Source organism: Emydura macquarii, unplaced genomic scaffold, assembly GCF_026122565.2.
Source record: "Emydura macquarii macquarii isolate MOO-44397 ecotype Brisbane River unplaced genomic scaffold, CSIRO-AGI_Emac_v2 contig_845, whole genome shotgun sequence".
NCBI lineage: Eukaryota > Metazoa > Chordata > Testudines > Chelidae > Emydura > Emydura macquarii.
In genome coordinates this window covers 108,524-130,645 of record NW_027130982.1, presented here as the reverse complement: position 1 = coordinate 130,645, position 22,122 = coordinate 108,524, and the positions used below count along the sequence as shown (strand labels likewise).

The 22,122-nt window shown below is 57.3% G+C and overlaps 1 protein-coding gene across 1 annotated transcript; it reads right to left on the bottom strand.

Annotated features, from left to right (window-relative positions):
- Positions 1-11,753: 11,753 nt before the first annotated feature.
- Positions 11,754-21,485, bottom strand: LOC137149839 (ubiquitin carboxyl-terminal hydrolase CYLD-like). Its single transcript, XM_067543456.1, is given in 16 exon segments — positions 11,754-14,038; positions 14,795-15,011; positions 15,300-15,418; positions 15,808-15,916; positions 16,019-16,163; positions 16,433-16,496; positions 16,689-16,780; positions 17,265-17,387; positions 17,666-17,807; positions 17,984-18,152; positions 18,481-18,803; positions 19,561-19,666; positions 19,773-20,102; positions 20,474-20,523; positions 20,526-20,902; positions 21,445-21,485. Coding segments are annotated over 16 exon segments (2,592 nt in total). The 3' UTR covers positions 11,754-13,853.
- Positions 21,486-22,122: the final 637 nt, after the last annotated feature.

Here is a 22,122-nt window from a genome sequence, read left to right as displayed (position 1 = left end):
ATTCACCCACCCACTGAAATGCAGCCAGCTCTGGGGTGGGGCAGCTGGATAAGAATCCACTAGACCCCACTCCATTCCCAGAACTGGGGATTGAACCCAGGCATCCTGGCTCCTAGCCTCCCCCCCCCTGCTCTAACCACTAGACCCCACTCCCCTCCCAGAGCGGGGGGGGGGGGTTAGAACCCAGGTGTCTTGTTCCCAGTCCCCCCTGCTCTAACCACTAGACCCAACTCCCCTCCAAGAGCCAGGGATAGAACCCAGGTGTCCGGACACTCAGTCACATCCTCTACCTACTGCATCTCCCTTTTGTTTCGTCCTCCATTCCCAAATCATACCCGTTAAAAAAAATTTAAAAAAATCTGCACACAACCACATCACCAAGGAAATCCCCCGTTTGTCAATTCATGGCTGACAAATTGCTGCCATTTCCGCAGTGACTTGGGTCACTAAAAGCCCGTAGGCTGGTGTCAGGGGGCAGGAAATAGTCCCTATAGATGCTTCGATTCATGGATTTAAAGAGACAATTAAATCATCTTCTCTGGTCCCTTGTGTAACACAGATCAGGGATAACCTGGTTATCCAGTAGGAGTCAGTCCCTTGTGCGATCACCCTAGTATTGTGAACGTGAGGCCTTCGGAGGGGTTAGGTCCTGTTCGAAACAGAGGTGGCGATTATGCCGCGAATACGTGCCTGATAACAATTACTTTCTCTTGGGCTATTCCCCTGAATCCCGGCTGGAAACGAGCGACTATAAGAAAACAACAATCATTGGCTAAAGACCGACCCCCAACGGCTGGCTGTCAAACCGGGAGGGTGTCCGTCGTGGAGTCGGTGACGGCTCAATATTTTCATTCACGACTGGGATAATGGTGCAGAGAGGATGCATCCGAAATTTGCGGGTGACACGGCGCTGGGAGGGATCACGAGCGCTTGGGAGGAGAGGGTTCGAATTCGAACGGACCTTGACAAACTGGAGACTGGGTCTGGAGTCAGGAAGATGAAACAGGGCAAAGCACTTTGCGGAGGAAGGAAAACAACAGCTCCAAACCGGGGAATAACTGGTGTTACCGCTGGAAATGGGCTGGGGTGACAGCAGCTCCCAAACTGAATGTGAATGATACAGCTGGGAAAAAGCTGGGTGTTGTAACGGGGTCGGGCGTGCGAGCGCCCCGTTCTGGGCGGGTGCGTCTTTCAGTTCGGGTGACCCCGGCCGGAGGTTTCTCAGGCAGTTTTCAGTGAGAGCTCTCCGGCCGTGTCTGTATGTGAGTCAGGGGGAAAAAAAAGCCCTTCTGGGGTATGCAGTCCACCAGGGATTTGTCTCAAGTACCCCTCCAATGGCGTCTTTCTAGCCCTTCCCCGGCTCAGTCTTTAAATAGTCCTGGCCCTTGTACTGGGCCGTACTCCCAGCACTTCCTCCCTGGACACTCCTCCAATCCCCGCCAGCACTGACCTAGCTTGAGCCCAGTTGCTTTTTCAGCCAGCCAGAAGCATAGTCCTCTCTTCCCCAGGCAGTAACTAACTGCTGCGCTGTTCTGCCGCTCCTTTTATCTGACCCTACCAGGCCCTGATTGGCTTCTCCTTGCCGCCTCTCTCATTGGCTGCCTCCCCGCAACCACTCTAGGCCGCTTGGAGGACTTCTCCTCTGCTCCTTTCTAGGACTGGGTGTGTAGCAGGAGCCTGCAGCCTCCAGCAGGGGGCCTCTGGCCCGTGTCCACCCTGTCACAGGTGTGTTGAGGAGTGTTGTGTGTCAGACATGACAGGTAATTGTCCCACTCTGCTCAGCACTGCAGTCCTGTTTCCGGTTCTGGGCCCCACACTTTAGGTTCTGGGCCCCACACTTTAGGTTCTGGGTCCCGCATTTTAGGAAAGAGGGGGACAAATTTGAGAGAGAGTCCAAAGAAGAGCAACAAAAATGATCAACGGTTTAGAAAACCCAACGTGGGAGGAAACGTGAAAAAACAGGGCACGTTCGGTCGTGAGAAAAAAAAAGACTGGGGGACGGGCGGGCCTGAAAACAGGCTTCCCATTGCAGCTTATAGGACTAGCCTGCTTGCTTGCATATATATGCCTTTTTTTAATAGATTTAAGTATTGGTGTTTTATTATAATAGAGTTATAGATTTATATTAAAGTATATTGCAAGGTACCTCACAGGCCACATCCTGTATGAAAGTTAAGGCAGTTAGTATACATCTGCTCGGGACCTTTGGCCCAGTTGAGTAGTGATGAGTTAAAGGAGAAGACATACATGGTTATAAACTTTACCCTAGACCAGTGTTTCTCAAATGGTGTTCCACGGAACCCCAGGGTTCCGTGGGCTGAGTTGAAGGGTTCCGCGAAGAAGCGGAACCGCGCCGCCGAAAGTGACAAAAATCGGGTGCCGCCCAACAGCTGTTCGCGCGCCGCCAAACAGCTGATGGGGCCGCCGAAAACGGCTCAGAGAGCGCGCCGCTGAAACAAGCCTACACCGCGCCGCCGAAAAGAGGAAGATTTCCTCGACTTTTCGGCGGAGGGTATGGCATGGGTGCGCAAGGGTTCCGGGGGGGAATAAAATTGAGAAACACTGCCCTAGATAAATCAGGAGGCATCAGGACAGGGTGGGGGGGCTGTTTTAGGTTATGCCCCAAGTAAACTTCACAGATACACCACAAAACAGACAAACGGGCCAGAAATACCAAAGGTGAGGTCAGCGAACCATCTGGAACCATCTGGGAAGGATGTGAATATGTCCTAAATATGCACGAACCTGCCAGCCTACAGAATAAATGTGCCCTAATCATTTGAGGGATGAAGAAGCCAAGTTTGGACTTCGAAGGAGGACCCGTATTGTTCAGGGTGTAAGAAGGGGCAAACCATCTTACTTGGGGCGGTTGTCAGCTAGTCCGTCTTAAAACGTCTTTTAGTTAGGGTGTTAAAATCTTTTGTTCTTCATTTATACTGCATATTATTGGCAGTGATAGTCTTAGCCTTATAACTCTTAGCTCTCGCTCATGGCCTGGCTTTATACCCCTCTACTCAAAAGTTGAGCACCCAGACATCTTTCTCAACTGGGTCATCAGGGAAGGGTGTGAGTGTATTAATCCAAAGCATCCCGTATAAATATGTATATAAATAAGACGTGTCTTTAGAATAAGACTGTGATCCTATCCATTTCATTATTCCTTTTCTTTTAATCAGTCATTTGGCTATCAGTTTATAATTTCTTAATAAAAGTGTATAAAATTATACAGATTCAGCTGTCAGTGTGAGCATCCCTGTCGTGCACCCGGAGGTCCCTATAAAACTCTTCTGGAGCCTGATTCCAGGCCGAGAACCTCATTATCTTCTGATCAGATCAACTGAGGAGCCTAGAACCCCATTTGAATTACTAAACACCCCAGAAACCAGGCAACACCATAGGCGAGGAGCTGTTCTGAAGTGAACGGAGATCAATGGTTCTCTGGGTCCACTGAAGGGAAGACAAGAAGCGCTGGCTTTAATCTGCAGCAAGGGAGATTGAGATGAGTAGGAAAAACTTTTTAACTCGAAGGGGAGTTCAGCTCTTGAACGGGCTTCCAAGGGAGGTTGTGGAGTCCCCACCACTGGAGGTTTTGAAGAACAGGTTGGACAATCACCCACCAGCGGCGGTTTGGTTTCCTTGGTCCTGCCTTGGCAAAGGGGGCTGGATTTGGTGACTTTCCAGGTCCCTTCCACCCCGACTTCTCTATGGCTCTGTATGGTTAGAGGTTGTAGTCCCCCAGGAATAGAAGATGTTTAATTAAGTTCACCGTTAAGCACCTTGATCACTCTTAATTTCACATACGGATTAAACATCTCTCTCCTTCCCGGCCTAGCTGTACCGGACTCCAGTGCATTATCAAATTGAGAAAGACCTTGTTTTTCTAATCGTGATCAAGAGCTGGGGGAGGGAGCTGTGAGTTTAAACCAGTTAAGAACTGGTTTCTCTGGGGTCCCGGGACTGAGTTTCCTGAGTCCATAAACGAGTTCTTCGATAATTATAGCCTCTATGTTTCCTTTATTCAACGGGATTTTTGTTAGAAGATGGGCTGAGGTTCAAAAGGAATTATTTGGGGGAAAATCTACACAGGACCTCAGAGAAGATGACCACAATGGTCCCTTCAGGCCTTGGGATTGCTGAATCGATGCAAAAATATCCCCTGGGTAATCTGTTTTGCTCCTTTGTTATCTTTCACCTCCAATTAGACGCTGTGCATTGCTCTGCAAGCATCAGTTTACCCATCTCCCCCATGTAACGTGGGGGTTACAATGGACAAGAAGTTGGACATGAGTCAACAGGGTGCCCCGGTTGCCAAGAAGGCTAACGGCATATATGGCTGCATTAGTAGGAGCATTGCCAACAGATGGAGGGACATGATTATTCCCCTCTATTCGGCACCAATGAGGCCACATTTGCAGTATTGTGTCCAGTTTTGGGCCCCCCACTACAGGAAGGATGTGGACAAACTGGAAAGAGTCCAGTGGAGGGCAACGAAAATGATGAGGGGGCTGGAGCACATGACTTATGAGGAGAAGCTGAGGGAACTGGGCTTGTTTAGTCTGCAGAAGAGAAGAGTGAGGGGGTAACTACCTGAAAGGGGGTTCCAGGGAGGATGGAGCTAGGCTGTTCTCAGTGGTGACAGAACAAGGAACAATGGTCTCCCGTTGCAGTGGGGGAGGTCTAGGTTGGACATTAGGAAAAGGTTTTTCACTCGGAGGGTGGTGAAGCACTGGAATGGGTTACCTAGGGAGGTGGTGGGATCTCCGTCTTTAGAGGTTTTTAAGCTGAGGCTTGACAAAGCCCTGGCTGGGATGATTTAGTTGAGGTTGGTCCTGCTTTGAGCAGGGGGTTGGACTAGATACCTCCTGAGGTCCCTCCCAACCCTGATCTTTATGATTCTATGACCGCTGCACCCTAGAAGTTATAAGGTTCGTTGGTCACAAGAAGAAAAAAGAATTGAAATCCGCAAAGTGGCACAAGGATAGTGCTTCAAAGGGGGGGCAGATCCCAGCTACCAGCTGGGGTGAGAAATACGGCCATTAAAATAAATAAAACTTGAAAACCTTCCAAGGAGAGACTTGAGGAAACTTGTTAAACACCATCACCATCTACTGGACATCAATGGAAGCGGCAGAAGACATCAGCTAAGGCTGAGAGAAACAAGGTAATATCTTTTATTGGACCAACTTCTCTTGGTGCAAGAGACAAGCCATTGAGTTCCACAGAGCCGAAGCAGAAGTTTTACTCTTTCACCAGAAGAAGCTGGTCCAATACCGGGTATTACCTGGCCCACCTTGTCGCTCTCATATCCTGGGACTAACATGTCTACATGGCAAACCACCAAAAATCGCGAGTCGTTTAGCAAGCGTCCAATATAAATCAGAAGCCGGCCAGTTTCCAATGGCCCTTGAATCAGGATGTATAAAACAGAGGATGTGGCACCCCAGAGATAGCTCACCCCCCCATTGCGCCTACTCACAGGGTGCAGCAGAAGTGCTAGCAACGCTTAGACCAGCCACGTGGAAAGACACCCTCTGCCGCAGGGCTCCGAGGGCTGAGAAGAAGCAGTGCGATTTCATTCTGGAGTTTGCTTTCCTCTCTGGGAATCGGCAGAATTCTTCTGTCGCCGTCTTGATCAGTCCATAACGGTTGGGCCCAACGCTGCTCTGTTTCAGTTGATGGCAAGACAGCAGATGTATTTGGGGTTCAGTCCATACCTGGTATCTGAACGTCATTTCTAAATCTAGTGACGTATCATCACCTATGTGGTCCTTGGTGAATTAATAAACTCGTTGACTGGTTAAGAATAAGCAAGTGCCCTGATCTGGGAAATACTTCACAAGCTGACCTGAGCAGAACCAAGCCTGTGAATAAGTAAGCTGCCTAGAGTCACTAAAAAGGGGCTGCTTCTCTTTCAATTCCAGTCCACTACGGGCCGTAGTATTTTTCCAGTCAGCAAATCTCCCTTGGTAGATTTAAAATCTAACTGGCGCCTCGGCAAATTCATAAAATTGATGCCCAAACCTGCCTAAGCTCCTCACTATACCCTGTTCAGTACAGAAATGCTGCTGTGCCTGTTGTACAGATGGAGAAACTGAGGCACACCATGCTGAAGGGTCAATTTTTTCAACATGATTTAGGGAGCCAGACCCCATTTTTCAGCAGTGATTTGGTCCCCTGGAAGCTTTCTGCAGGACTGAGGCGCCTGAGTTGCTTTCACTTTGAAGTCACTTGATGCCTCAGTTTCCCTACTTTGACCCACCCAAAGGTCATGGAAGAGGGTTGAGTCCCAGCCAGGGATTGAACCCACGACTCCTGAGCCCCACTCTGGGGGCCTAACTAACTCCCCAGTCGCACCTTTCCCCCCTGATTGCTGGACCTTAACACAAGAGCAAGTCAAAGATGCTCAAGCCGTGCAACTAGCGTGCCCTTGTTGGGTTGCCGGCCTCAGGGGTTGAACCTTGGGATCTGAGGGAATGAGGATAAAAGACCCACTTTGGGTAGCTGAGTCTAGCTGTGACCCTACAACCACTAGACGGTGAGGACGTACCGTGTGGATGCACAAGTATTTCCTGGCCAATGTTGGTTGATCCAAAGTTGGTTGATCCAATGTTGGTTGATGGTCCTAAAACACATGAGGCAGTGGGATGGTGGTGGGCGGGGCCGGATCTTTGGTGAACTTGATGTCCCGGCAGAACAAGATGGGCTCCTGGCCCAAGCCGAGGCGGAACTGCCACACGTAGAGGCTCTGCCCGGGCTCCAGGGTAGCCTGGAGGGTTTCCTCTTCCTCTCTGGCTTCAGTCCAGTCCTCTTGCTCTGTCTTGACACTGCTCCCGCCGTACTGGGCTGAGAGGGAGAACTGGGCCTTGACGACAGCCGCCATCAGCTCCCCGGACTGGAGCGAGGCGGAGGCGCCCATCTCCCAGTTGCGCCCAACGCTGGCCACCTTCTCCTTGGCAAAGCCCACCTTCCGGGCCACAGCGTGGGTCCAGGTGATGGGGGTGTCCGAGTCGTTGGAGAGGGTCTTGATGCACTCCCAGCTGCTGAAGGAAGGGCCCCTGGTCAACGCCAGCCCCCCGGGAAGGAAACTCACCAGGTCAGGGTGGATGGAGTAGACGGCAGCTAAGTTGGCGGTGACCAAGCTCTTGTAGAGGCAGAACTGAGCACCCCATCTTTGGTCCACCTTCACCAACGCCCAGTAGTTCCCAATGCCCAAGTAGTAGAGTCCCAGACAGCACTGGGGATGGAGGGGGAGGTCGTCGTCCCTGGAGTCCGTGCTTAAATCACACACACAGCGCACGACCCCCCGGCCAAAGAAGAGGATGAAGAAGAAGTCGGTGCATTTCACGTAGTGGTCCCCACTGCGGCAGTTGGGATGAAGCTCGTAGACCCTGGCTCCTTCGTCCGTGCTCAGATCCTGCACCACCCGGTAGGAGTCGCCCTTGATGATGTAGATGTCCGGGTCCCGCTCGGAGCCCAGATAGTGGTCCCCGCCCCGGCACGAGGGATGCAGGCCCCGGATCTCAATGTTGCGTCCGGTCTCCAGGCGCTCCGTCCGCAAGTAGAAACCCAGGTCGGAGCGGACGATGAAGTCTCCGTGTCTCTTCCGGAAGATGCTGGTGCCAGGGGCCTCTTTCTGGGGGACGATCTTGGCCATCGAAACCCAGGCCCTGAGGGAGACCGGGAGGAGAGGATGGGCAAGGAAGGACTATAGGAAAATGGCCCCAGCTGGCCAGGTTCTGTTTGAGACAGGTTGAGACCTTCTTACCCCGGGCTAAATCCTCCGTTTCTGTTCTCCAGCCATATATCGGGGAGAATTTACACCCAGAAACACGTGGATCTGCCAAGAAATATCGGGGGATGCGGTGCAACAAAGACCCAGGGCCCCACCAGGGTTCAGAGACACGACCGCTGCTCCAGCGAGCTTCCTGCTGGCGTCTCTCTTCCCCTTTTCGTCATCACCCTCCCCGGGCCAGGAAGTGGTGGAGCCTACGCGACAGAGATTGTGAAACCTGCAAGGTGGAGGGAAGGAGTTTTGTAAACACAGAATCTTGGGGCCGGGCTTGGAGATTGGGGTGGGGCGGGGTTTGTAAGATGCAGGCCCCACGTGGGATTGACGAGAAGGGCACAAGAGGTACAAGTGCCCCAAGCTCATGGGAGCTCCCCAAAATATCTGTAACCTGGGGTGAAATGAGGGAAGGGGGGACCCCAGCGAACGTGGTGTACAAGAGCCCCAGAGTTCTCTCAAGGGGCCTAGTCCCACCATAGCCAGTAGTGTCGTCCAGTGGGTAGAGCTGTGGGCTGGAAGTCAGGACACCTGGGTTCTCTTCCTGGCTCTGCTGCCAGGCAAGACTGTGAGCAAGTCCCTTCCCTTCTCTGTGACTGAGTTTGCCCTTGGGCTGGTCAATGTAGAATGTTAGCTCTTCGGGACAGGGACTTCCTCTCGCAGTGTGTGTGTACTGGGCCTAGCCTGGTGGTGCTGTGATCTTGCTCGGGGACTCCTGCAGTATAAAGAATGAACCACTCTCGGCTTCCTCTCCGGGCCGCGGAGATGAGGCCGAAATGGCCTCCGTCGCAGAAGACCTCAACCCTTCTCTTCCTCCCACACGGTTGGACAACCCAGCTCATGAAACCCTCCAGACTCATGGGCCAAAAACTCCCGACTCCTGGGCCAGAAAGCCCCTGGACATGCCCTCAGAGCAGTGCCCCCAACTCTTCCCTCCCCTTCCTCACTGGGGCCGGTCCATCTGAAACCAGACATTTTCCCCTGTAACCACTGGCTATTTTGGGGGCTTTGGGGGGCTCAGGAAGTGCCGATTGAGATGATGGGGTGGGGGGAGACGTGGGCCTCTGAGACTTGTATGAAACAAGTGGTCTGTGGGACCCTTGAAGGCCTGTGAAGAAGCTGAGGGTCCACGTGGCCTGTGAAGACGTCCCTCAGGAGAGCCTGTTTGGCCATGAGGCCTGTATGACCCCCAGAGCTTGACTAACCCATGATGACCTGCATGCAGCAAGGCTTACGAAGGGGCCAAGAGGCCAGTGCGGGCTCTGAGGGCTCTAAGGCGACCCTGGGAGTTTTTGAGGACCCTGGGATTTCAGGGGTCTCTGAGGCCCAGGCAGCCCGTCGCGCCGGTTCCTTTCTCAGGGTCTTGTTTGGTGCCTTCTCGGTGGTGGTTGGTCACCTTAGTCCCATGGCAGGAGCTTCACTTGGGTTCCACCAAGGGGGAGCTGTCCCGCGTCAGGTGTAGCTGGGGCATGGCCACCACCAGATCTTGGGAGAGCTCACCCAGCTCATCACTCTGGCCCAGTTCTCCCTGCCAACCCGATCGGGCAGGAGCGGATCCCAGACCAAGCAGGAGGGCTGGATGAAGCTGAGGAGATGCTGAAGGTGACTGCGAAGCACCTCTTTGCATGGCAGTTCTGCCTCAGCCCGGGCCAGGAGCCCAACCTCATGTGCCGTGACCCCAGACGGCCCTCCGACCTCCCGCTGCCTTTGTCCTCCTGAGCCTCAGAGAAGATGAGGGTGGGAAGGGACCTCAGGAGGTGTCTAGTCCAACCCCCTGCTCAAAGCAGGACCAGCCCCAACTATATCATCCCAGCCAGGGATTTGCCAAGCCAGGCCTTAAAAGCCTCTAAAGATGGAGATTCCAGCACCTCCCTAGGTAACCCATTCCAGTGCTTCACCACCCTCCGAGTGAAAAACCTTTTCCTAATATCCAACCTAGACCTGCCCCACTGCAACTTGAGACCATTGCTCCTTGTTCTGTCATCTGCCACCACCGAGAACAGCCTAGCCCCATCCTCCCTGGAACCCCCTTTCAGGTAGTTAAAGGCTGCTATCAAATCATAGAATCATAGAATCATAGAATATTAGAGTTGGAAGGGACCTCAGGAGGTCATCTAGTCCAACCCCTGCTCAAAGCAGGACTAACCTCTGCTATATCATCCCAACCAGGGCTTTGTCAAGCCGCAGCTTAAAAACCTCTAAGGATGGAGATTCCACCACCTCCCTAGGTAACCCATTCCAGTGCTTCACCACCCTCCTAGTAAAAAACTTTTTCCTAATGTCCAACCTAGACCTCCCTCCCTGCAACTTGAGACCGTTGCTCCTTGTTCTGTCATCTGCCACCACCGAGAACAGCCTAGCCCCATCCTCCCTAGAATCTCCTTTCAGGTAGTTAAAGGCCGCTATCAAATCCCCCCTCACTCTTCTCTTTTGCAGACTAAACAAGCCCAGTTCCCTCAGCCTCTCCTCATAAGTCCTGTGCCCCAGCCCCCTAATCATTTTTGTTGCCCTCCGCTGGACTCTCTCCAACTTGTCCACATCCTTTTTGTATTGGGGGGCCCAAAACTGGACACAATATTCTAAATGCGGCCTCACCAATGCCGAATAGAGGGGAATAATCACTTCCCGTGACCTGCTAGCAATGCCCCTCCTAATGCAGCCCAATATGCCATTGGCCTTCTTGCCAACCAGGGCACACTGCTGACTCATATCCAGCTTTTTATCCACCGTTACCCCCAGGTCCTTTTCTGCAGAGCTGCTGCCCAGCTCGTCGGTCCCCAGTCTATAGCTGTGCATGGGATTCTTTCTTCCTAAGTGGAGGACTCTGCACTTTTCTTTGTTGAACCTCATTAGATTTCTTTTGGCCCAATCCTCCAGTTTGTTTAGGTCACTCTGTATCCTATCCCTACCTTCCAGGGTATCTACCACTCCCCCCAGCTTAGTGTCGTCCGCAAACTTGCTGAGGGTGCAATCTACCCCATCCTCCAGATCATTAATAAAGATGTTGAACAAAACCGGCCCCAGGACCGACCCCTGGGGAACTCCGCTTGTGACCGGTTGCCAGCTAGACATGGAGCCATTGATCACTACTCGTTGAGCCCTATGCTCTAGCCAGTTCACTATCCATTTTATAGTCCTTTCATCCAACCCATACTTCTTTAACTTGCTGATAAGAATACTGTGAGAAACCGTATCCCCCCTCATTCTTCTCTTCTGCAGACTAAACAAGCCCAGTTCCCTCCGCCTCTCCACATAAATCATGTGCTCCGGCCCCCTCATCATTTTTTTGCCCTCCACTGGACTCTCTCCAATTTGTCCACATTCTTTTTGTAGTGGGGGGCTCAAAACTGGACACAATACTGAAAATGTGGCCTCACCCACGCCGAATAGAGGGGAACAATCACTTCCCGCAATCTGCTGGCAATGCTCCTACTAATGCAGCCCAAAATGCCGTTAGCCTTCTTGGCAACCAGGGCACACTGCTGACTCATATCCAGCTTCTTATCCACTGTTACCCCCAGGTCCTTTTCTGCAGAACTGCTGCCTAGCTGGTCGGTCCCCAGTCTGTAGCAGTGCATGGGATTCTTCCATCCTAAGTGCAGGACTCTGCACTTCTCCTTGTTGAACCTCATCCGATTTCTTTTGGCCCAATCCTCCAATTTGTCTAGATCACTCTGTGTCCTATCCCCGCCCTCCAGCATCTCTACCACTCCCCCGAGCTTCGTGTCATCTGCAAACTTGGAGACGGAGCTCACGGACGCCGCTGTGACCATCCATGGATGTCTGCCTGAGCCAACCCGTTGGCCTCTTAGAAATCAATCTCTCGAAATCCACGCTCACAGCTTGCCAGCGTCTTCCTCCCTACAGCCAATCCGGCTCACCCCCCAGCCCTGAGCAGTTCTCCTAAGATCCTTAGCATCGCAGATTGTTTAATTAACTCTCCTCTTGGGATGTGCAAAATTATGGACTTCGAGAACTTTTTTTATTTGATCTATCTACATTTTTACATTTGTGGGAAATTGGGGGGAGCAGACAATGGGGGAGGACAGACGATAATTGCTTGAAAGTCACAAAGTTAACGCTTTATAGCCATTGAAACAGAAATTGTCAACAGCGCCTGTCCAAATACGCAGCCTGGAATCGACTTTTAGTCATTTCTCAAACAGCCTTTTTCTTATATTGCCTAGCTGTCGATTTTGAAATCCACATTTACCAATAAAAATCCAATCCACTGGCGGCCTGAATTCTACTTTGGGATCATTCTGGGGTTGAATCTGCCACAGAAAGCCAGCATATTTATCGCCTACATTATTAGCGTTCACCAAGTTGTTGGCATGGAATTTCCTTGCTTTTCTCTTTTGTTCCACTTTGGGGGGCTAAAGAAGGGGGGAAATGGAGGAGAAGGCAGGAAAGTGCCCCTAGTTCCAGCTTTGTCTCTTCATCCTTAGACCAGAGAGAAGTCAGTCCCTCTCACCCCAGCCCCCTGGCGCCTTTTCCCCTTTGTTTCCCAGCTCAGTCCTCACGTCCCGCCTGCCGGAGTTTCCCACTACCCGGCGTCACTGGTTCGGTCCTCGAGGGAATCTCGTTCCTCTCTGGATCCTGTGCGGAGCTGGTTCAGTTCCAAGCTGTTCTTTGCTGGCCTTCAGACAGCTGGGGGACCCCACCTCCCATGCCCGCCCACCAGGCAGCAAGGCAATGTACAGAGGGAAACTGAGGCACACACCGGATTCATAAAAATAGTGCAGAAAATTATCACCCACATGCAAAGGGAGGCAAAAACCGTGCAAGGTCCCTGCCAATCTGCACTGGGCGGGGGAGGGAAATTCCTTCCCCACCCCTGATTTGGCAATCAGCAAGACCTTGAGTGCACGAGCAAGGAACACCTCAGAACCACCCCTCCCTGTCCAGCCGGCCCCTCTCCGGAGGTGGCCATCCCTGGTGCTTCCACGCAGCGAGTTATTCAAAAATAACTTCCCAGAATGCACTGGGTGGGGATTGCTTCCTGACCCCTGCTGGCAGCCGGCTGGAACCCTGAAGCATGACCACTTGGAATGGCGACGGATCGGCTCCAAGGTTCACTCCGTCACAGTCAACCCCATCATTCAATCGCGCTCGTACTTTTTCCCAGCTCGGCTTTTAAACTACTTGATTATTTGCCCCCGTAGCCCTGGTTGGAGGCCATTCCAGCGCCTCACCCCTCTGATACTTAGCAACCCCCTCCTTCTTTCCAGCCGCCGGGGGCTGTTGGCCCATTTGCAGCCATTTGTTTTCCTGCCAACATTGGCCTTTAGCTTCAAACAGCTCTGCACCCTCCCTCGTATTTACCCCATCCCCGTCCGATGTGTTTATAGAAACCAGCCAGATCCTTTCTCAGCCGTCTTTTTCCTAGACTAAACAAGCCCAGCTCTTTCCCGCCCCTCTGTCAGACCTATTCTCCATTCCCTTCTCAGTGCCTGCTCCCGTTTAAATGCCTCGTTATGGAATGAGGGAGGGAGGGCCACAATTGCATCCCAGATTTGTCCAGGGGCATTCACACCACCCCCTATCTCTCCAGGATGTCTCCAGCGGCTGCTGGAGGCCGCAAGCCTCGGCGCCGAAGCGGTGCTGGCGCCAGGATAAAAACCAGGCCGGTCCAGTCGTCCTCGGGGCCGTGATCCAACAAGCAACCAGCCTTTGTGAAGGATGCCTCTTAAATCTGGTCTAGATTTTGCAGTCCTCGCGGCTTTCAACGGTGGTGGTGCCACAGAGCCATCGCCACCTAGTGGCCATGAGGGGGGAAGCAGCTGAAGTTGTGGGGTCCAGGGACACCCTAAGACCCATGAGTCCAGGCCCCCTGGTGACACTCCCCGGCAGGACATATAAGAGCTCGGGGCACATGTGCTGACTCTTGCTCCAGGAATTGGACCAGGTGCAGGAGTGAGAATAGGACACGGGGCCTTTCCCCTCTAGGGGGCGCCAGCTTTGCTCCAGCCCCTTTAAGGGGCGTAGGGATATCAAGGTGGAGATATGGGGCCAAGTAATTCTCAGCCCTCTTCCCGATTGCCCGTATCCCTCTGCCCAGCGGGAAAGACTATTTGTACAGCTCCAGGGTCGGGCTGTGGTAGAGGCACATGTAAGCGTCACAGAGCAGGCGTCGGGCGCAGGGGGGCAGGGATTTGGGGTCCACGGCCTGGAGGTCCTCGGGGGTCATCTCCAGATAGTCGGCCACCTCCGGGCAAGGCGTGACCCGGGGGATGTTGAAGCCGTTCTGGCCCCCTGGGAAAGAAAGAGAGGAGTTAAAAAAGGAGCGCGGAAAAGAGAGGAGGAGAAAAAGGAGAAAAGACAAATGAATGGAACAGTGGGTGGAAGGAGAGAAAAGGGGAAGAAAAGAGGAGTGAGAAAATGGAGAGAGAGAAAAGAGGGGAGAGACGGATGATGAAAGAGAAAGGAGGAAAGGGAAAGAAAAAAGAAAATGAAGTGAGGAAGAAAGAATGGATACAGAAAATGGGAATGAAAAACAGGAAGAGGAGAAATGGAGTGAGACGAGGAGAATGGGAAAGGCGAGAGAGAAAGAAAGTGGAAGAGAGTGAGGGAGATAAAAAGAGAGCCAAAAGCTAGAAAGAGAAGGAAGGGAAAAGTGGAGGAAAGGACGGATATAAAGGAGCGGAGGAGGAGAAATGGGGGCGGGGAGGGGGAATGAGAGGAAGAAAGGAAAAGGCAAATGGAAAAAAGAAGAAAATGGAGAATGTAAGGGGAAAATAGAATGAGGCAAAGGGAAAGAAAGAAAGAAAGAAAGAAAGAAAGAAAGAAAGAAAGAAAGAAAGAAAGAAAGAATGGAGAGGGCCTCGTAAAAAGGAGGAAGGGGAAAGAAATGAGACAGAAAAGAAAAAATGGAAGGAGGAAATGGAAGAGAGAGAAGGGAGGGAAAAGCGTGGAGTCTGCTTGCTGCAATTCCCGGGATGTCCAGTGGGGGCAGCACCCAGCCACGCCCCTGCAGCGCTCCCCCCCTTAAAGGGCCGGCGCGGGGCTCACCCTGCCGGTCGGCCATGCTGTCGAAGAAGAGCCAGTGGTGGCGGCACGGGCCGTGGCGGGCGAAGGCCACGTAGTGGCTGGTCTGGATGCAGAGGACGGCGTAGAGCTGCATGGTCTGGCGGGGCGGTGGGCCTGGGGGGGGCGGCGAGTGGGTCAGCTCCGGAGGGAGGCGCAAGGGGCGGGGGCGGTGGGCACGTCGGGCGCGGTGACGGTGGACCTGCAGAGGGGAGGGGGGACGGGGCGGTTACGGGGGGGGGCAAATGTGTCCCAGAAACGCCCCAATCCCGCTACATATACCCCACCCCCGCACCTCCCCCAGAACACCCATCCCTCTTCTCCCGCCCTCCCCCCCCCCAGAATGTCACCTGGCTCTCTCACCCCCCGACACCCACCTCTGCCTTCCCTGCCCTCCCCCATATTCCCGCGTCGTCCATCCCCCCTCCCCTGCCCAGGTGCCCCCCCATCTCCGAGTCTCCCCCCGGCGGGGCAGGGAGCGGGTGGGTACCTGCTGGCAGCAGATGGTGCAGTACTGGTGGGGGCGCCCCGCTGCGATGCTGGGGTCCCCATAGCACTGGGGGCATTCGCTCCGCGCCAGTGCCTGGCAGATGCAGCATTCCCGGGGGGCTGCCAAGGGAGGGGGGGGTCAGTCACGGTGCAGAGGAGCCCCCCACCTTGTGGCCAGCCACCCCCCCGCCACCACCACCCCTATGAGCCCCTCCCCCACCACCTCTTTCTACCTCCTGCCCCTCCCCCACCACCTCCTTCTACCTCCTGCCCCTCCCCCACCATCTCACTCTGCCCCTCCCCCACCTCCTTCTACCTCCTGCCCCTCCCCCACCACCTCCCTGAGCCCTTCCCCCACCTCCTGCCCCTCCCACCCCTGAGGGCTGCCTCCTCTCGCCCTCCCCCCACCCCCGAACAACTCCCTCCTCCCCCTCCTTCTGCATCCCCACCCACCCCCCCCTCTCGCTCTCTCCCCCCCCCCTCCTGCCCCCCACCTGCCCCCCACCTACTGTCCTCCAGCAGGTCGGTGAGGTCCAGCTGCAGGCTGGGCTGGATGGTGGCGAAGGCCTTGTACTCCTTGCCATTGCGGGGCATCTGCAGGATGAGACAGGAGGGGGCCTGCGGGGGGGGAAGCAGGGATGGGGGTGTCAGTGCTGGGGTGGGGCAGGGAAAGGGAGGGGGATCGGGACCCCAGGCCCCCCCAGCCCCCCGGCATCTCACCTCCGTGAACTTGAGGTCGCCGGCGGCCAGCGACCCCTCCAGCAGCTGCTGCACCGTGGGGACCCCCCGGCCTGCCCCCCCCCCCGCCCCCTCCTCCGTGAAGATCTGGTAGAAGATGCAGCCCTGGGGGTCCTTGTCCGCTGACCTGGGGGGGAGGGAAAGAGGGGGGGGTTAGTGTGGTGTGGGGGTGGAGGGGGCAGGTGGAGGGGTGTGGGGCAGGGGGGTGGGGAAGTTTGGGGGCAATCGGAGGGGCCAGGGGACATGTGGAGAGGCAGGGAGCAGAGGGGGGAGGAAAGGGGGGGTTTGGCAGGAGAGAGATGGGGCAGGGGGAGGGGTTGGGAGGGAGGAGTTGGGGGCGGGAAAGGGGGGACCCCGCCGGACAGACGGATGGGGGGCTTAGGGGGGGGGTCTTACCGGATCTTAAAGAGGGGCTCCACCTTCAACACCCGGAACAGCAGGGTGAGGAACTCCTCGGGGTCTGGGGGGAGGAACACGCAGGATGGGTGAGAGCGGGGACCCCCCCCACACCCCCACATCCTCCCCTCCCCCCACACCTCCCACCCGCACTCCTGCTGTCCCATTCCCCTCCCCCCCGTGCCCCCATCCTTTGCCCCCCACTCCTCTGTGACCCCCCAGCTGCCAACCACCTGCCCCCCCCCCACTCACCCACCTTTCTCCTCGCTGGTGAAGCCCGGGGCGCGTCCAGCCGCCTCCAGGAGGCGCCGCAGGGCCATGCCCTTGGTGGCGCACACGTAGCCGTGCCTGGGAAGAGGTGGGGGGGGTCACCCCATGGGGAACCCCCCCAGAGACCCCCTCCCCCCAGAGAGACACCCCCCCTCGGTCCCTCTGGAGAAACCCCCTGTAGAGACCCTCTCACCCCTCCTCAGCCCCCCTTCCCATGGAGGAATCCCCTGCCCCCCCATATATCCCTCCCCCTCATCCCCCCGAGACCCCCATCCCCCTGGACCGACCCCACCCCCAGCCTCTCCCAGAGACTCCAGCGAGACCCCCCACCCACTGCCTCCCCTCCAGAACCACGCTGACCCCCCCCCCCCACGGCTCCCCAGCCCCACTGGAGAGACCCTCTCCCTGCTCCCCCAGAACCACCCCCTCTCTATCCCCAAACATTTCCTCTGTGCCCCCCCAGAGAGACCCCCTCTCCCTGCCCCCCAAGACACTGCTCCACCTGAAAGTCCCCCCCGGAGAGACCCCCTCTTCCTGCCTCCCCGAGATCCCCCCCCGGCACCTGCGCAGCGGGTTGACGATGTCCGTGCGCAGCAGGTCCCGGGTCTCGGCGTAGGACGCCCCATCGTTCTTGTCCGCCGGGCGCAGCAGCAGCGAGTCCAGCACCGAGCTGAAGGCGAACATGCTGTGGGGGGAAGGGGGGGGTCAGGACGCCTGGGTCCCCTCCCCAGCGCTGGGAGGGGAGCGGGGTCTAGTGGTTAGAGTGTAAGGGGCTGGGAGCCCGGACTCATGGGTTTCCCCCCCGGCTCTGGGAAGAGAGTGGTGTCTAGTGGTTAGAACAGGGGGGCTGGGAGCCAGGACTCCTGGGTTCTCCCCCGGATCCGGAAGGGAGTGGGGTCTAGTGGTTAGAACAGGGGGCGGGGAGCAAGGACGCCCGGGTTCGGGGGGGTGGGACTCACTGACCAGAAGAGGGTGGCGTCGAGGTAGCAGGAGTTGCAGTGGCCCTGAATCCCCTTCTTCCAGCCCACCAGGCGCTGTCCCCCCTCTTCGCCCAGCTCCGGGGGGGTGTCCTCCAGCACCCGCTCGCTGGCGTAGACCCTGAAAGCTGGGGTGGGGGAGATGGACCCACGGTGGGATCTCCATCCCTATCCTGCCCCGCCCAGCCCCACGGGGAGACCCCGCCACAGCTCTGTCCCCATCCCCCTACGGCAATACCCCTCCAGCGCATCCCCTGCCCCGGCCTCCCCCCGGGGTCCCCGTCTCTCCCCTGCCGGGGCCTACCCAGAGAGTTGCAGCGCAGCACGGGGTTCTCGAGGGGCTGGGGCGCCCCGAACCGGGCGTCAGGCCGGCAGTGGCGCAGCTTGACGAAGAGGGCCTTGCCGGGGGGGCACTGGAAACACCGGACCCCTCGGTAGATCCCGTCTGTGCAGCCGGAGGGCAGGGGTTCCTCCTGGGGGGAGGGGCATGGAGCACGTCAAGGGGGCCGGAGGGGAGTCCCATAGCCCCCCATGGGGTCACGCTACTAAAGACAATAAAGGGGTCCCATAGCCCCCCATGGGGTGACTTTACTAAGCACAGTCATGGGGTTCCATAGACCCCCCATTGGGGTGACCCCACTAGGAACGTGTAAAGGGTCCCATGGCCCCCCCATAGGGTGACCCCCTAGGAATGGGAATAGGGTCCCAGAGCCCCCATGGGGTGACACCACTAGGGATAGGACTGGGGGGTCCCATAAACCTCCATGTCTGCCCCCCCCCAGATGCCTGCCATTGCCTCACCAGCTCCAGCCCAGCGATGGGCTCCCCCACATCCGGCGGCTTTGCAATCCAGCGGATCACCCCATAGATTGGGGGCTCGTGCACCTCCACCATGGAGTTGACCTCCAGCCGTGGCAAGGGCAGCTCCTTCTCTCCTCCTTCGTCCCCCTCCTCATCCTCCTGCTCCTCAGGGCTGCCCTCCATCGAGAGGGAGGAGCGTGGCCCATGGGAGGACCCCCACTCTGGCCTGGGGGGGTACCGGATGGAGGAGGAGGGCGGGGGGTCACCAAGGAGCTCTAGGGAGGGGTCATCACGCAAGGCCTTAGGGCCCTCTTCAGCCTTTTCTGTAGGGAAAGGAACCACAACCACTGGGGCAGACGTTAGGCAGATGGGCCCAGTGGGGCGGCCGTCTCGGCCAGCAGGAACTGACTCCCACTGGAGCGGCCATCTTGGCCTGCGGGCATTGAGCGCCATTTTGGCAGCCAACTTGGCAGGCAGCCACTGACCACCACTGGGGGGTGGTCATCTTGGTTCGCGGCAACAGACCATCGTTGGGATGGCCATGTTGGCTAGCGTGAATTGGCCACCACTGGGGTGGCCATCTTGGCCAGCAGGCATTGACCTCCACTGCTGGGGTCGCCATCTTGGCTCGCAGCAACAGACCATCTTTGGGATGGCCATCTTGGCTGGTGTGAGCTGGCTGCCACTGGGGTGGCCATCTTGGCTGGTAGGCATCGTCAACCACGTTGGCAGCCATCTTGGCTGGCAAGGGCAGACAGTCACTGGGGTGGCTGTTTTGGTTGTCAGTGATAGACCACCACTGGGGCAGCCATCTTGGCCAGCAGGCATTCATCGCCACTGGGGGTGTGGCCATCTTGGCTTGCGGCGACAGACCATCATTGGGGTGGCCATCTTGGCCAGCTAGTCGGAAGGCCTGAGAGGGCTATTATTATGTCATGGCTGGGAGACAGGCCATCCTGATGGCCAAGAAGGGCAGTTGTATCTCAGCGGGCGACTGCACAGTGTGGGAAGGGCCCACCCCCACGCAACGAGGCCAAGCCCGGTGGGTCTCCCGCCCCTGCTGTTTACCGTAGGTCCTACCTTTATGTACTTTGGAGATGGGCAGGAGCATCCCGTACTCCGGAGAGGGGAAGTGGCAGAGCGATTGGCCTTTGAAGTCGCCGTCCCATGAGCCGACAGGCTGATCCTGGAAAGTAAAGGGGTTAAAGAGAAGGACTTCCCGATAAGAGCTTCCAAATAGGGATCTTGCTCTCAGGCCCGACCCCGTAAGTTGGGGGTCAGCCCCCTCTCACCAGGTGGATCCCCACGAAGACCCCAGCCATCTCCTTCTTGGGCAGGTAGTCGCAGAAAACCACCTTGCCCGCAGGGGTGCTGTCATCCATCTGGAAGAAGACCCGATCGCCGAGCTCCAGGGGTGGAGATCTGAGGGGGTCCCCTGCGGCCAGCTGGATCCTGGTGCACGCCCGGCGGCTGCCCCGGGGGGCCATCGGAGGGCTGCACTCGCCCCCCTCATCCGGCTCGATCCGGCTCACGGGCACGAACACCCCGCAGTTCTCCCGGCATGAGAAGAACTTCTGGCCTCGGAAGGAGCCGTCGGTGAAACCCTTCCCGGCCGCAGATCCCTGCAGGGAGGGCAGAACAGGGGACCCGATGTGGACGGCTGAGACAGTCCCCCGCCGTGGGACTGGACCGAAGCCAGCGCTCCCGCGAGGGGAAGAGCCTCATGTCCCATTTCCCCCCCTGAGCCAGCCAATCCCGGATAGGAGCTGGCGCCCCCTAGTGGGGAAAGGCCCCATTTCCCCCTGAGCCAGCCAATCCCGGATAGGAGCTGGCGCCCCCTAGAGGGGAAAGGCCCCATTTCCCCCTGAGCCCGCCAATCCTGGACCACAGCTGGTGCCCCCTAGTGGGGAAAGGCCCCATGTCATATTCCCTGCCCCCCTGAGCCAGCCAGTCCAGAGCTGGCACCCCCTAGAGGCCAACCACCTTCACTCACCACCAGCTCCACCCCGAAGATGATTCCAGCCTGCTCCTGGCTCTCCCCACGGGTCCCCGGTAGCGCAGGATGCCCCGGGCCTTCTGCCCAGAGGCCGAGGTGATCTGGACCCTGACCCGGTCCCCCTGGTGCAGGGCCCCCCGCCTGCGCAGCAGCCCTTCCTGTCCGAGGAGACCCAGCCGCTCATCCCCGTTGGTCACAGCCTGCAGCAGCCTGGCCTGCTCTTTGCTCAGCTCCAGCGCCGCCCGGGCCGGCACCTGCACCGTGGCCTCCGTGTCCAACAGCTTGGCCCAAAAGGGGCGGTTGGGCGCTGGGGGTTCGCCCGCCTGGCTCAGGAGGCTGCCCTGGGGCACCCGGCCCGGCCCCCCACCGAAATCCTGCACCGCGATGAAGAACCGGCGTGGCCGCATGGCGAGGGGGGCGCGGGACCTGGGGGGGGGGCAGACGGGAGATCAGATGAGGCTGAAAGGCTGGCGGGGAGGAGTAGGGGGACGACTGGGCTGGGGGGCAGGGGAGGCCAGGCTGGAGAGTGATCAGGGAAGAGGGGAAACCAGGCTGGGGGGAGAGTTGATTGGGGGGAGCCCAGGCTCATCGGGGGGGCGGGAGTGGGGGAACCATGCGGGGGGGTTGATCTAGGGGTAGGGGAGTAGACGTGACCATGCCAGTTTGGAGGAAACATTAGGATGGGTGGGGGCTCTGGACCCCAACAGCAAGGGGGCCCATCCTGCCCTGGGGAGGGACGAGCCACGGGGGCCCATCCTGCCCTGGGGGGGGATGAGCCACGGGGACCCACCCTGCCCTGGGGGGGGGACGAGCCACAGGGGCCCATCCTACCCTGGGGGGACGAGCCACGGGGACCCACCCTGCCCTGGGGGGGGAGACAAGCCACGGGGTCCCATCCTGCCCTGGGGGGGATGAGCCATGGGGTCCCATCCTGCCCTGGGGGGACGGGCCATCTCCAGCCTGGGTACCCGAGGGAGAAGACCTTTGCTGGGACTCGCCTGTCGCCCATCATTCCGGGCCGGACGTCATGGGTCGTGGCGGGGTTCCCCGGCGGGCTGGCGGCAGAGGGGACCGAAGAAGAGAAAGCTCAGAAAAAGAGAGACAGAGCCAGAGCCAGGCGGATGGAAGAAACTCAAGCCTGGCGATGTTTTCCCTCTTCCTCCAGGAAGGTTTCTTCGTTCCCCTTCTCCTGGCCTGGCTGGGGTCCTAGGAGGGGGCGGAGGGGGGGTGCGGCAAGGAAGGTCCAGGCTCTCCCCCACCCCGGGGAGACTCACGTGGGACCCTGGAAAGGAAGAAATGAGGAAGTGGTGGAGGCTGGGGGGAGGGACTGGAGGGCAGAGGGGTGTGAATCAAAGGGGTGTGATCAGGGGGAAGGGAGCCAATGGGGCTGGAGAGGTGGGGAAAGAAAGAAAGAAAAATCAAGGAGGCCGGAGGAAGGAAGGACAGACAGACAGACAGACAGGGGGGAAAGAGGCAAAGGCTGGCTTTCAGGGGAGCAGTGGGGGGGTCTGTCTGTCTGTCCCTGCCACGTCCTGCTGGGGGGAGGGCGCGTGTGTGTGGCGAAAGCGGACGGACCGTGCACAGTTTGACCCACGGATGTGCAGCCACCCTGGGGTGGGGGGTGGGGGAGCTATGGGGCAGACACA